At 43.7% G+C, this 15503-nt stretch overlaps 1 protein-coding gene across 2 annotated transcripts; it reads right to left on the bottom strand.

Annotated features, from left to right (window-relative positions):
- Nucleotides 1–11605: 11605 nt before the first annotated feature.
- Nucleotides 11606–13172, bottom strand: npy (neuropeptide Y). Of its 2 annotated transcripts, none has more exons than XM_085346853.1 (4): nt 13125–13172; nt 12662–12849; nt 11717–11806; nt 11606–11627 (listed from the first exon to the last, which is right to left on the bottom strand). In XM_085346853.1, exons 2-4 carry the CDS (start codon nt 12847–12849, stop codon nt 11606–11608), a joined length of 300 nt encoding a protein of 99 aa, XP_085202979.1. In that variant the 5' UTR covers nt 13125–13172. The 2 variants fall into 2 exon arrangements, with proteins under 2 accessions (XP_085202979.1, XP_085202980.1); XM_085346854.1 differs by having other exon boundaries at nt 13121–13165.
- Nucleotides 13173–15503: the final 2331 nt, after the last annotated feature.

Here is a 15503-nt window from a genome sequence, read left to right on the forward strand (position 1 = left end):
AGATGTGATACCAAACACATTATTGACTCCATATTTTGGAAGTTCTCCCCTAGTCTGTCATCTGATTACGACTTGGTTTAGAGACAAACAAAGAGACAAACAGCTGCCTGACCATGTCAGCACAGTCCAATTAGACCATTTTTGTAGGAGGCCAGCCTATGGGCCATTACTCTATGAATAATAACATAAAAAGTATAATCACAATAAATACATTGTGCATACAAATGTGACTTAGATGTTATGATGGTGGTCAGAGGGCCCGGTGGCGCCTGTGTCCGGCAGCCTCGCCTCTGTCAGTGCGCCCCAGGGCAGCTGTGGCTACAATGTAGCTTGCTATCGCCAGTGTGTGAATGCGTGTGTGAATGGGTGAATGACTGAATGTAGTGTAAAGCGCTTTGGGGTCCTATGGACTAGAAAAGCGCTATACAAATGCAGGCCATTTACCATTTACCATTATGATGACAGGGAGCAAACATTGGCTGAATGCTCTGGTGCGTTTAGCTCTAGCATGACGTTACGTAAAAGATTAGCATCAACCACACAAGAACCACACAACTTATAATATCATGTCAGCAGTGACACTACTGTAAAGTATGGCAGCTAGCCAACTCTGCACTGCTGTCATCAAGAGTACTTAACTGGATTGCAGAAAGCAGCTACAAGCAGGTCAATTGCGCTTGTATAACACATGTGACGATGTGCTTTGGTCACCATGTAAAGGAGCACTAAGTGAGCAGGTGCTGGACTGGCTAACTAATGACAGACATTTCAATTTTTACAGCTATGCAAGAAACAACAGTCAGCTTGAGACCCCCTGAATTAGTGCAACCATGGCGCTCTATAAGACGCGAAGGATATGCTGTGATTTAACCTGAGATTCAAATCTCCATTTCTGTATCAAGACCAAAGTCATGGAAGCAAAAATGAGAATAATCTAGAACAAGCTCCTCCCACTGCCCCCCATCAGGCTCCTCCCAGAGCGTCACAGCTGTGCAAGAAGCAAATCTGTAGGCTTTAATCCACCCCGCCTCTCCCTCCACCCCATCCTCAGCAATACCAGTCAACCCCTCCCCCAACTCAGGACGCGGGATTTTAATCCTGCCACGAAAGCACTGGATTACAGAATCTCTCTCTCCCTCTTTCGCCATATCTGGTGTTCAAACATGTCCACAGGGCTGAAGTATGCTACATAGCTGTGCTTGGCAAGGGCTGAAATGGCCTTTAGCGACGCACTGCAACACACTGGCAACGACTCTGAGTGCAGAGGGAAGCAAGAGATTTTCTCTTTGGCCATCAGTGCAGTGTCACAGCACATTTCTCCAACTGAACTACAGGCACTAGACACAGCTGATCGCACACGCAAGGTTTTTTCTCTAAAACGTCGATCTAATTGCTCGCCTTTAGAAAGTAAGGCAGCGACTGCCGACTTCACACAGAATTTAACTTAGGCAGAGCAGCTGCATGAGAAGAACTAAAGCACCGTGCCATAAGAAAGCACCCTGGGAAGTCTGCACAGACTTAAAAAACAAACAAACAACTGATCCACAAGCGCCAGATCTGTAATGAGCAAAGCAAGACTGTGCTATAAATTATTAAAGCAATTGTTCTATTATTCAGAAATGAGAAAATTTGTGTATATATAAAAGAATGCATGCTGGTACTTTAAAAGGCGAAGAGAGAGAGAGAAGCTTTTGCGTATTCTATCGAAAATACAATTACATCTAATAATAGCCAGTAATGCAAAAGCTGTACTTTCTGCCAGTCACAGTCAGGTAAGATTTGGGGACGCTAAATAAATATATACAGAGTTTGGTTATATAAAACTGATGCTTTAATCCCACGCTTTTAGTTTAACATCAGCATGGCCCTTTCAAGTACAGAGGAAGTGCTGTCAAAAGTGAAATCCACACGGGTACACAAGCACAAACACACACACTTAAAAGAAAACCAGCTGCTTCCTTACTTATTCAAAAGTAAATCTTTAAAAGTAAAGATTTCCGGACCAACACAGTTCTGGCTGGCAGGTCTCCCAGCGAACCAACAAAATCATGTCAGCATGCAAGAAAAAAAACACATTTCAACATCTCCGGTGGGTTGAGAAAGTTGTGTTTACCTATGCCAGTCGGTGTAGCCCAAGCCCAGTCCTACTGGCTGCTCATCAGTCAACTGTGAAGACCTGAAAAGACAGGGGAAGGGTGGGAGATGTGTGAAAGTTTGTGAGGATCATCCATATGAGCCATGAATATTCAGTCCTGTTTGCTTTGCTGCTCGCCAGTTTTCATCATTCCTCACATAAACTCACTTGAGGATTCAGATACACAGTCGTGCTTACCAGTCCCACCTAATAACTCTAGTCTCCCTGTGAATTATTACTTGTATCTGTCTATGTCATCCCTTCCTCTCGTGGGATGCCTTTTGACAGAAATCCCTGACAATTTAATGTCTTTAGCTATTCAACGATGCCCGCATCATCAGCTGGCATTGTATGGGAAATGGCCACTATTCTCTGAAAGTAATGACGAAGCGGTATGCATTCACACCCAGTAAACCTCTCTTCTCATTTTGACTTGCAAACCTGTCTGAGTCTCATGCAGAGGTTTGCCAGCATCTGAGGTGTCGTATTACAGATTTTTCTGTCTCAGCGTGCTGTTGAACACTGTAATGCAGATACAGTCATTCTTTCACTGTTTATCCAGCACAGTTGATATTTAAGAAAGAAACTGTACAGAAAAGATGGAGTGTTACTAAAGCTGTGCATTTCTCAGTTTTAAATTGTATCTTTGAGGACTTTGTTACTAGTAGCCTGTCGCAAAAACACATAATTTGCTCACATTTTTTTAATCGAATCTATGGGAAAAAGGGGGCAGACCTAACAAAACAATTTAAAGAAGATAAACAGTATCTGAAAGTCATGTCCTTAAGAAACAGATGAAAATACAGTAAAGACAGTCTCAGTGGAAGCATGGCTGTCAAGGAGCCATTCTTAAAGAGGGGAAACGTGGAGAAAATGCTGAGGTATGCCAAATTAAACAAGAACTGGACTGAAAATCAGTGGGAACAGGTCTGATGGTGGAGGGACTCCAATTGGGAAATTTATGGTTCAAACCTTCATCAATAGGTACGAAGCAGGTCAAGAGAAAGACACAACAGTGAGTGTCTGCAGCCATCTGTAAAACATGGTGCATGGTGCAGACTCTACCATGGTTTTGGGCTGCATTTTAACCAGTACTATTGGGAATATTACCAAAATTGATCAACTTATGAAACAGAAAGTACTGGCAGATTTTGAACCACCATACAAACCATCTGGAAAGAGTCTCATTGGCAACAGCTTACGTTTCAGCATGACAATGTTCCTAAACCGTAAAAGCATACAAGGATAGAAAAACACACAATGGTACACTGTCAGTCATGGATCGAGCTCTGCAAGGTGTGAACCATAGCATTATTGAAGCAGTGTGGGATCATCTTGTTATAGAACAAAAGAAAAAGCAGCCAGAGAAGATCCAAACATCCAAAAAAGAGTTTTGAATGTCCTTCAAGAAGCTTGAAGAACTATTCCTGAAGACTACTTAAAGAAAATACAAAAAGGATAAGAGAGTTCAGGCTGTGTTGAAGAATGAAGTTGATCATACCATATTAACTTGTTAGAATTGTACAAACCCTGTTTTTGTCTTATATCCTACATTCCCACCTACTTTGAAGGACTCTCTAAGCACATGAGGTATTCAGAACATGGGCGTTTTAAGTCTGCTGATGACTTTCATATATGAAGGAAAATGTTTTATCCTGTTTTCCTTGTCAAGAATGAACCTTCAGGTCTAAGTAGTCAGAATTAGCTTTATACACACACAAAGAGGATTTTTGCATCAGCCACATAAAAGCCATTTCAAACACCACATCCTCGCTTCTTTTTCTTTTCTGTCTAAACTGTGAATGCAGGCAGAAAGCACTGCTCCTTCCAGCAACATGCCCTGCCCCGCTGTACGATATTTAATTGTGTCTAATAAAACTGCAAAGTCTGGCAGAGTTAAACACATTCACGCTGCCCTTAAGAGCCATTGTGAAATGGACCGTTACAAAATGCAAGCCAGCATAAAGAAGAAAAACCTGCTTTGAAATGCTGTTATTCCATATAACTGATAGCTGCATGATCACTGCATTCAGCCTTTTTCACGTTCCCTTTATTTTTCTCACCTCAAGCAGTCAAGGCTTTCAATAGTCTAATAAAAGTTGCAAGTTATGTCTGCTTATTTATTATGAGAAATGATCTGGAAGACCTCTCAAATCAAGAAAGTAATCTTCTTTTATATACTCCCCTAACACACACATCGCAGGTACATCTTGGTCTTAAGCCGCTCCCTAGGTAACAAGTACCCTCCTGCAAAATCACTCTACAGAAAATTAACAAAAAGGCGATGACAACACAGAGGAACCTCCACCCATCACTTGTTAGCAGTTATCTCTTATTTCTGTGGCAGTATTTTTTCACCCAGTCGTACCAGAGCTAACTGGTCACCTACTATTACAAGAGGGAGAGTACAGGGGTCAGTTCATTATACAACACAGATTAAAATCAGGTTCTGCACGCTCACTGGAAGTGAAAGATATCCCCTGGAAGAATGTTAATAGAGGCAAAGTCACTAGGCAGTTCCTCGCCTAATCATCCGCATCGAGGGGCAGGGAGCCAAGATGGACCAATCGAAGGGGCCAAATGAGGAGGGAGGAGCAAAGAGACAGAGCCCTATGATATATCATTTGGCTGATATCGGACCTTTCCAGGTATTTCAGTATTGGTATATGTTGGTCAGTATAAAAACCTTTTATTTGTTTAATATTATGCAGAAGAAAATGCAAAGGAGCCGTTGTGAAATAATGCTGATCAAAGCAGATCGAGCGCTACTGTTCACAGTACTTCCAGGATTGTCTGCAACACAGAGTAGAAACACAAAGCAGTAGAGTCTTCATGGTTAGTTGGACTGGTAGTTATTTAGCACTCACCATTTCATATACACATCCATACAGTGCCTTAGTGAATGCACTATCTGTATTAATATTATATCTGTCCCCCTAAAAACTAAACCATTAGATGGGAAGAAAGAAAAAAACAGCAAGGGTCACAATCTGGCCCTTCGAGGAGTGTGTAAAAGGGAGTGAGAGAATGTCAGACGAGCCGAGCAGGAGAGAGATTTAGAGCATGACAATAAGGACCAGATAAAAGGCACATTAGGAGTCTTGAAGAAAAAAAGAAAGAACAATCCTTTAAAGATTAGACAAGGTTGTGGGGAAAGCCTCTCAAGTCTTGGGAAGTTCAGAGGAGGAGAGAGAAAACATGAGAGTCTAGAGGGAGAACAGAGAAGAGTGGTTGCTGAACGCCCTTTCACTTTTTCAAGAACCTACCAAATAACCTTGTCTAGCTATAAGCACAGGAACGTAATTGTAATTAAAGGTCCATAAAAATCTGATGGATATTTGCTTAGCTTATTTTCTCTGCACAAAGCTCCTCAGTGACCAGGTTGATCTGTCTTATGTTGAATTTATGGTTCCACAAATGTGTCTGTTTGCATATGTTGCAGTCAGAAGTTCACACACACTCATCATGGGCGTGAATATCATGATAAATTCAGGCTTTTAATGATTTCTTTAAACTGTTTTTTTTAATGAGGTGTATTGTTTGTACGAATACATCTTTAATGACTTTTAAGCAAAAACAAGAAGAATTGGCTGCACATGTTTGGATTTATTTTGGTTTTTCTCTAATCCAAACAGGGCCTAAAGTCAGGCTCGAATATATATACATACACTACTATTAATATTTGGTTTAATGCTCCTTTTGTAGCCATCAACAAGCTTCTGAATTCATTCTGGCTGGATATTTGACCACTTTCATTGGCAGAATTGGTAGAGATGAATTGCCAGACTTCATTTGCCTGCACTGGCCCTATGGCGAGGGGTTTTGAGCAATGTAAACATGTTTCTGTGCAGTTGTTCAAAATCCCAACTAAACATTGCTTGAGTTGGATGATGCTGTGCATCGGGTGAATGCTGATTGGTTGAATAGTGGACTGCAACAGGGAAGTGTGTGACATCAAAGTTCATAAAAATGGGAGAAATATAAAAAACAAAAACAAAAAACATTCAAAAAATCACAAATACAGCATGAAAAGTACAGACAGTGGCTGCCAGTGGACACTTTTCTTTGGTGCACTTCAGCTCTTTGTATGTTATAACTTTACTCTTCTCTTTGGCTAGCTAGGGTCAACAACAGCACAAGCAAGAGTAGCCCACAGACTGGTTATACAACTTATTTTTGACACTACCCCCATCTAAAAACAGACGCTCTCTACAGGTAGAAGGACTGCCAACACGCTAACCCCGCTGAACCATAATTTCCCCTTTTCACTCAGCATGTCCTGTGCTCAGAACTCCTCTGATGTCTCAACACCTCTGCAGTCTGATCCTCTTTTCCAACTCTCAGGACGGAAAATCACAGAAAATGGTGATTTGCATTCCTGGCTGCCATTGGCTGGTCCGTATGAAAGAACGAGCCCTCCGAGTTCCTCCCCGTTGCCAAGCACTCAGATGATGGACGGCTCATGGAAGAGGGATTATGGAGAGGATCAGAGGGTTTGTTCTTGTACAAAACATCACTGCCGCTTCACTCATGTAAACATGCGTGCGTGTGCATGTGCATATGCATGCTATTAAAGGCGCAGGCGAACATCAGCGGGATGTGTGGTTTTAATTCCTCCAGTTCTGGTCACACTAGCAGGAAATCTGAACTCTACCCGAGACCTGCTGTGTGGGAGTGAGCACATTTTGCAAGTTTATAGTCTACGGTGAACAGTGCTACGCCCCTTGGGATTGTGAAGCACAAATGCACACTCAGAACCTGCCCCATAAGGCATCCATCCCATGAGAACTATTCAGCTGATGTTTGTATATTCTGTCCACCCCTATTCTGTATCCTCCTGTGCCCCAGGCTCTGCGGAGAACTGGGCTCTGAGAGCAGCCGTCACTCTTAGTTCCTCTCAGTGACTTGAGAATCACAAAAGAGGCCAGTGAGCTCTGTCCTGCCTTCGGGTCAAGATGTCACTTCACTGGCTGGTTCCAGGGGAAGTTTACAGGGCAATTTGTAAACTTCCTTTAACCTTGAGCTGCAGTGGCAGACTCATAAGAACAGTGTGTATTTGAAAATGTACATGAGTGTGTAATAACTGGCTATTCATGCAACAACTCCAATCACATAGCCATCCATGCTGTCGTGCCTCTCACCCATCACCTTCTGCCTCCAGACAAACCCTATGTAGGTCACTCCAGCTGCTCAATAAGAGGATTACACTGCGACCCCCTAAGATGGCTATCTTAGCAGATCAGTGTATGCTTAATTTTTTTAACCATAACCATGTTTCCCAAACAGTCATCATTTTATGACTGCAGCTGCAGGATGTTGATTAAGCCACCTCAGTTTCTCCCGATCCACCTCTACGATGAGCAAACCGCTCCATCCTTGTGCTGATTCACTTACCTCTGCTCATCACCTGATGCTCAAATCACCACCATTTTCAAGGCAATAAATTTCTGCACTGGAGCGATTTCCACACATCACCAAGAAATGACCTCAATTTCCTCTCTGGTGAGGTTCCAGCTGGTGGGATGTCTGCGCTTTGCCTCACAGCCTGGGAGGATATAATTACACAGCTCGTCAGAAACTCTCAGCGCCCAGCGCGCATCATCTTAATAACGAGTACCCTCCTGACATAATCTAACCCGCCACATGGCCATGCCTGCATCTTTGCAGCCTTTCCGCGTTCCCAGCCTCCTGCTAGTGATCGTTAGTGTTAAGGAAGAGAGAGGGAGGGGATGGAGTGGGGAGAGGTGATGCAACAGTGCTTAAAAATGACAGCAAACGTTTAAAGATGAGAAACCTGATGAGCGGTGTGGGGTGGTAAAAAGGCGAGAAGAGATGGGAAAATGAAGGATTTTGTCTTATTTCATATTTGGATTTTTAAAATTATTTTTTGCCAAATACTGCAATCAGATTTAGCCTCTGTCTAAAACTACAGCCTGCAGTATCCTGCTAGCTGAGCCTCCTCCAGGAAATGGACCGAGACTTTGATCTGGTATGCGCTAACGATGGCCTTACATCATCTCAATGCAAATAAGCTTCCAGAAAGAAAAAAAGAGGAAGCTGTTGATCTTAGATATTTATTCTATCATCTTCCCTATTTTCATCACTCAGTTTTTGTGGAGTTTGTAAAGGAGATTCAACCTTTTATTTACCAATTTGAGCAAGAAAGACATGTAAAACCAGGCCGTCTTTTTTGGCAAACAGCTTGTTTTATTGCTGGTTTGTAGTGGCATGCTTCTTTAAGGCCTCTGTGATGGATAAAATCTGGTGAATCAGCAGTATAGGCTGCAGCAAAAACTGCCAGACATTTGCCTGGCAGCGATTCTGACACAAGGTTCTTTTCAAAATAATGTTCCTTTGCACTTGAGGCTTAGTTTGGTGTTCGCAGAGATGCCGTTTGCTCATGATAACAGTTACTATGGTGTCAGTTACACGTTAACAACAGGGAGGTGCAGCCTGGTGGAGGGCAGGGAGGGATTATTATGTAGATAACAGCTTTCTCATACATGTGTTGTTCATAGCTGGGAGGCCTGAGTCATTCCACTTTCCCCAGTCCATTGCTCTATGTCTCTACCCTCCCTCCTATCTCCCACACATGATAATTAATAATAGAAACGACGAAGCTTCGGAGGGTTGGATTTGGGGTTCAGCATGGCTCACTGACCGGGGGCATATGTTTAACTCCGAGATGACACAAGGGGGAAATGCATAGCTGGGCTGAGAAGTCTTACTTCAGCAGAACAATAAAGGTCATCCTGAATCATGACTCAGAAGTCTTAAAGGACATCCCCAGCAGCCACTACAGACTTGCTCTGATGTGCTTAACTAACTCAGTCTCCTTTCTTTCCTCCTTTTGTTTACACTAAGAGAGTCACTAAATCTGATTAGATCATTGACATGAACAGAGAAACACCCATAAGCGCCTGTTAAGATGCAACAAGATACATCTATTCCTCTCAGGGGTCTGCATAGCCTGTGTAGCACCTCTGGACAGATCCACAGTGATGTTGTGTATGTGCATGGGCTTCCCCCGTCACGTGCACGATGCTAAACTGCTTATAAAGCTTGCCCAGTGACCCTGTGCTGTGTTCCTCTGAGCAAGGAAGTCTCCCTGGTTTTATGTTTCGATTAAGTGGCAGTATAAAGTGGTTCTGACATCATGTAAGGAGATTATTATGGGATGGTGCACTCATTCATTTCCAGTGGAGGACAGAAAATAAAAATCAATGCAGTCGTCTAGCTGTACCTCTGGTTGGCCAGTTTGTGCCAAGCCAAGGGTCTGCTGTGTTTTCATTCAGCTTTAGCTCAGTGTGCTGATGCTCGCTGGTAAAGTTTTTGTCTAGTCAACAAAATAAAAGAAATAAAAGAGTTTTAATTTGGTCTGATGACAGAGTAAAAAATCTATCTTTCTCGCTCTCTGTCCTTTCCTTGAGCCCACCCTCCTTTGCTGGTGGATGTTGCAGTCAGTCACACTGGGACGTACGCGTGTTCCAGCCTTCTCATCCTGTCAGCGCAACAACCCGCAGCTCTTTCCTCTTATCTTCCTGGAATCGGCGCACGGATCTGGCGCACGGATCCGCGCGCTCGAACAAGTGTGCCACATCCCGTGCCAAACGCCTGAGCCGCTTTGGCTGACCGGACAACCGTGCGCTCAACCATCTCGCCACACGTGCGGCCATTTTTTTGTTACCCATCCGAGCCATTGTGGCGTAAGCACACTTACGACTACAACCCATCCCATGTATTCCTCGTCACGATAGGCAGGAGTAAAGGGGGGAGGAAAGGACGCGTCCGGGTTCACAGTAAGTGCCCACAGCGAGCTGTTACGTGTCGGAGTGGAGCTTGTTCTGACAAGCAGAGGGGACGAACCTCTCCTTCTTCTGTCAAACTCCACTGCTGTACCTCAAACACACACACACACAGCTAAGTGTCTTTGTCTCCCATTTATAGTGCCAGTTGATGAATGAATTCCCAACATCCACGTTTCGGATATGATCACGAGCAGTGACTTACCTGTGGATGGCGCGTGCGACTTCGCGGTAGTCCGCCGATCGTCCCGGTTGGACATTCAGACCCCCCTCAGCTGTCTGTCCCGGTCCCGCAGCAGACTACCAGAGCACACGACGTCAATCAAACCGACACGCCCGGCCTCCTCCCTGACGTCAGGACACACAGACCAATGAAAGCTGCGGCCCGGCCCTCGCTGAAGTGGAAACAATGTAGATAGTATTTTCTTTTCGTCACATTGTGATGCGCTCATCCATTCACGTATGGATATTACGTGAGGCAAGTCCAGCTCAGACTGTGCGGGCATCGCATTTCTAACGTAATGTGCGTTATGTAGTAGAAAATAACTAGAGATGGCCGGTGCCGTCCTGTTGACCTTCATTTCGCTATTTTTAAAGGAAAGCACAGCTGCTTTGCGCCCTACAGGTGTGCACCGCATTTATTCTTCATTTTGTCTTTGCGCGGAAAGTACGAGTGAGAGAAAGCAGGGCGTAGATTTAACGTCTTCACTCTGAGGCCTGCTGCTAACTGGTGAAAAACTAGTTTTGAAATGTTTTGAAATGTTGAGCAACCACTCTGAACTGAACTCACTCGCTGGTCCTGTTTGAACAGTTCTCCTTCAGTGTATTTCAGAGGATTGCGTATCTGCAGTGCCTCTTCACGACTTAATTTGTACTCTCAGATCTGATTGGGTGTCAGGCTGTGGCACCTAACCGCTCGGATAATTGCAATAGTGCTCCTGGAAATTACCCCCCCCCCCCCACACACACACACACAACGCAACACCACCACCACCTCCACTATGTAGTTTGAGATGATGTACTTATATGTGCGGCCACAAGAGAGCGCCATTAGCCATTCAATTTTGAATTCAACTGGACTGTGCGTGCTTAACTCGGTTTAACTCGCTTCCCTGCCCAATTACCCTGTCTCATAGAGCTTCACCAGCTGCTACAGTAACTGGAAGACAAGGTGTGGCACAGCAAGTCCGAACCCGATCTCTTCATGGGTGACAAACAGTTTCTGATGATCAGCTTTGAAAACAAGACCTCCCTTAAAGCCCTCATTAAAGCCCTCTGATTACTTTTTGCAAATAATATACAACACTGTCATCGTGTCACTCGTCAAACAGATACCAGGGGATGCCTTTGTTCAAACAGTGAATCTTTAATAGCACAAATATACAATACAATCAGCAGACCCCCCCTCCTCCACTTTACGATCATGTTGCACAGATGACGACTCAGAATCAAGTATTTACAGTTTTATGGCACAGACTTCAAGCAGTGTTGGGTGTGGCTGATGCGTAAGGAAGAGGGGTTGGATATATACGTTGCGGCTCATGGAGGCGAAAGGAGGGCAGAGGCGTGGTGTTCGTTTGGTGTAGGACGTAAGTGACGGACATGTAGAGGTCAGAATGTCAGCGCTGGCGGGACAGCAGTGAGCGAGACGAGAGGGATGGCAGCATCACCACAGTGATGGGTCATATCTGGAGACACGGAGAAAGAGAGAGACAGAGAGGTGTAAAGATCGAGATACAAATACAACGACAGAAAAGTTGCGCCTTTAAACGCATACCTTGACTGTGGAAGCGTGTCTGTGCTTTCCTTCAGCAGCAGCTCTGAGACCAGTGTGTCCAGAATCTCAGGACTGGATCTCTTCCCATACCTGGAGCAGAGCGAGATGGAAAGAAGGAATTAAAAAGGGCGAGCTTAAAAATGAATAACAATAAATATAAATTTCTTTGTCCAATTACGAGCGAACAACTCTAAGTCATATCTCGCTGTGTCCTTGAGTCATATGTCCAGTCATGAGCTGAGAGAAATCTGTGCAGAATCAGACCCAGCAGGCTCAGATAGGAGTTCCATCGCAGGTGGTCACATTTGCCTGAAAAGATAAGACGTGACGGCGCATTTGTCCCTCTGGGTGGCTTAACGCCTGCAGAGGTATCCAGCCCACTGACAGCTGAAAGCCAAGAACAGCGGGTGACTTGCCACTGCACGGTGACAGTCTGGACTTTCTTTTCTTTTTCTTTCTTTCTTCCTTCCTTTCTTAAAAAAAAAATCAGTGGTAAATGGGCAGCAGGCGATATCTGCTCTGTCACAAGAGAGAACGAATAATCTACAAGACCTGCAAGGTTCAGATAACTCCAACAAGTAAAATTCCACCGGACTGCCAGCTTATAGCCTCCTGGCTTTGAATGACATGACAAGCACTGTCAGAAAAACTCAGTTTCCTTACTGATCAGTTTGACCAGTTGGAAGATACCAGAGAAATAGAAGAAAAAAAAAAGACGTGTTATTGCCTTTACCCGTGTAACTTATGGCATTTCAGCCCAGGGTATAACAACGTTTTGAGATAAAATGAAATAGTCCCACTAAAATAGATTTATTAAAAATTATTTTATAAAAAATAAAAGAACAGTGGGGGCAGCATTTGAAGAGGAAAGAAATAATGAGTAAACAATAAGTACTCTGTTATGTTCAATTCTATTCTATTGGGAGGTTTAATTAGTCCGCCCACCTCTGTCTTGTAATGAGGTTGATGTAATGTCTCAGGGCTGAGTAGTACTTGGCCAGCTCCTCCGCGGGGGCGTCCTCCCCGGGGTTCTCTGGTTTCACCGGGTATGCCTCCGTCAAGGCGCCCAAGCAGACCAGCGCCCACAGCAGGAACCCCAGAGTCCCCAGCCAGCTTACCAAGTTAGGATGCATCTGGCAGAGTGAAGTACAGAACAGTTAATTAACATCAGTGGACACCTGTTATGCTGTGCTGTAAATTTCTTGGATTTGTCATTTATTCTGGATAAATTTCTTTCTGAAAACAAACAAAGCATTTTTTTTATTTATTTTTTTTTACTGCAAACAAGGTTAGTATTCCAGAAACCAGGACTTTCATGGCATACCCAGTAGATACGCATTAGAAGTGCTACGGAGAGACTTTAAAAAGCTGAAATAATATCATGTCAACCTAATATTTACATACTTACTTTCCCCAAGGGTTAGAGCGAGATCTGCGCGCTGTCCTGTGGCGTCTCCTTTTCTCTTCTGAGCGCTTGGTGCGCGCGGCGGTTTATATGTGTGCGCCAGACGCGTTGCAGAAAAGCGCGTCAGAGCAGCGCTATCTTTGCCTTTCTTCGCGTGAACGTCACCGCTGATGCTGTCATTAGCGCGAGTGTTTTTTTATATTGAGTATTTGAAGCTCTTCCCATTAGTTTAATAGATGCAAAATAACAACGGAAAGTAGAAACAGAGTGCGTTAATAACAAGCAGTTTTAGGGATGGTTTTTCCAGACTTTAGCCAACCCTGGTGATACGATGGTATTTTATAATCCAAACCAATTAAGACAAGTCATGTCTATGAAGGAGCATAACATAATTATTGCTACAGGATAATTAAATTCTAAAAGGTCCACAGCAAGTGCACAGTTACGCATCTAATGGACAATTTTCCTATTGGAAATATGCTTGGATTATCTTGACTTGTTATTAATGTAACAATATTTTTATTGCACACACACACACACACACACACACACACACACACACACACACACACACACACACACACACACACACACACACACACACACACACACAGCTGCATTTAAACACACACTGTCACACAGACAGGCTGATACACACGTCAGCTCCTCTGTGGAGGAAGAAGGTAAACAATTTCACAATCAAGTAGTGATTCTTCTACATAATGAGATCAATAATCCCATTTGAAGTCACAAAAGAGTGGCAGTAATGCAACACTGTGGGCGAACTTCAAATGATTCCTCTATAGAAGGCCTCCTCACGAAAGAAACTCCTGTGACGGCGCCCTCGGCTGATCTGGAATAAAAAGACCTCAAACCGACTCACATGTGCATGAGCGCCATTTGACTGAATCAGTCCACTAATTTCATTTTGCCGTTATTCCCTCAGATGAAATGAGACTGTGACTCTCAACGTGAACAAAAGCCCTAAATGTGAATGTCACGACACGTCAGCCAAAGAAGAGCCCAATCTCCAAGGAACCCACTTAATAAGAAAACCCAAATAGCACTTCAAATGAATCTGTATCACCGAGTGCTTCATTTACCTCCCATTCATAATCCTTTTGTATACCAGCCCGCAGCCGTATAATCTGTCAAAATCAGTATTCTTCAGCAGTGCTGCTTTTTTAAGTTGCGCAGAGGATGCGTTAAGAGGTTTTTGTGTAACACAGGATGCTAAGAGGGGAGATGAGGGATGGGGCACAAGTGAGAGAGTGTGGAGCACAGAGTCATGACCAAATCGTCATGATCGCAGGCAGGAATGAGAACTTTCAGTCCTCCTCAGGGGATGCGTGCGCGCAAAGAGAGCACTTCATCAGGTATAACAACGTTTTCAAGGAAACAGCTTGCACGTATACGTAGGTGTCTGACTTGTGTGAGTGGAGCAGATGTCTAAAGCACTCCGACAAAGTTGAGAGGTCAAATAGTGTCTGCTTGATTAAAAAGGCGGGGGGTGGGCTTTTAAGTTTTTGACCCGATAATGGCACTAGATAAAACGTTAAAGGAACTAAAACATCTCACCGCTAATGGTGGCACTAAAGGAAAAAGCCAGGGCATCACCTTGATAGAGATTAGTCATCTAGGATCCGTGCATGCCTGTGAAAAAGTTTGCTGATCCATCCAGCAGGTGTTTAGAAAGTGTACAGCTCCGAAGAGAAAACGCAGGCTTCCTGGCGATGCTTACAGATGAAGTCATGGGATCACTCATCCACTGGGAAACATGACTGTGTGATCATGAATTCACTGGATGCAATGTTGTTGAGATCTTTCAGTTTGCACCAAAGTGAATTAGAGCCAATCAGTACATTTCCATACAAAGATGTGGAGCATTCAGCATTTGCTCCTGTACTATATTGTACTTTTAGAGGTCTCTGGGGTCATACCATGTGAGGTACTGCTGTTGTACCCTGGACAGGGTGTAGTTATTTGTATGGTTTAGTTTTTACAGAGAGAAGTCTTGGTCTTCAGGTGACATTTTTCTATTTTATTCTCTTATTTCTTAATGAGGTACATGGGCTTCCATTAGTTTAGCTTTTTGATTAATTCAGAACAGGATTGGCATTTTGTAAAGCATTTCTTAGTCTTGTTTGGCCCTTAGAAAGGTACATGTAGTTACCTTTAGGTCCAATCAGGGGGGAATATTCATGTGGATTGTTCCTCTAGGGACAGAAATTGACTTTTAGTGTGGCTTATATTTTTGAGAGCATTAAACAGCAACTCAAAAATATTCCTATGCAGGCCTAAAATTTGAACCCAAAGAACTTCCTTTGAGGCAGTGGATGAATCCCAAACTAAATATGCCTGTCAGACAGTGGATTAGGAGAC

This window comes from Diplotaxodon limnothrissa, linkage group LG22 (assembly GCF_057381915.1).
Source record: "Diplotaxodon limnothrissa isolate DT_005_m linkage group LG22, D_limnothrissa_male_GT1.1, whole genome shotgun sequence".
Lineage (NCBI taxonomy): Eukaryota > Metazoa > Chordata > Actinopteri > Cichliformes > Cichlidae > Diplotaxodon > Diplotaxodon limnothrissa.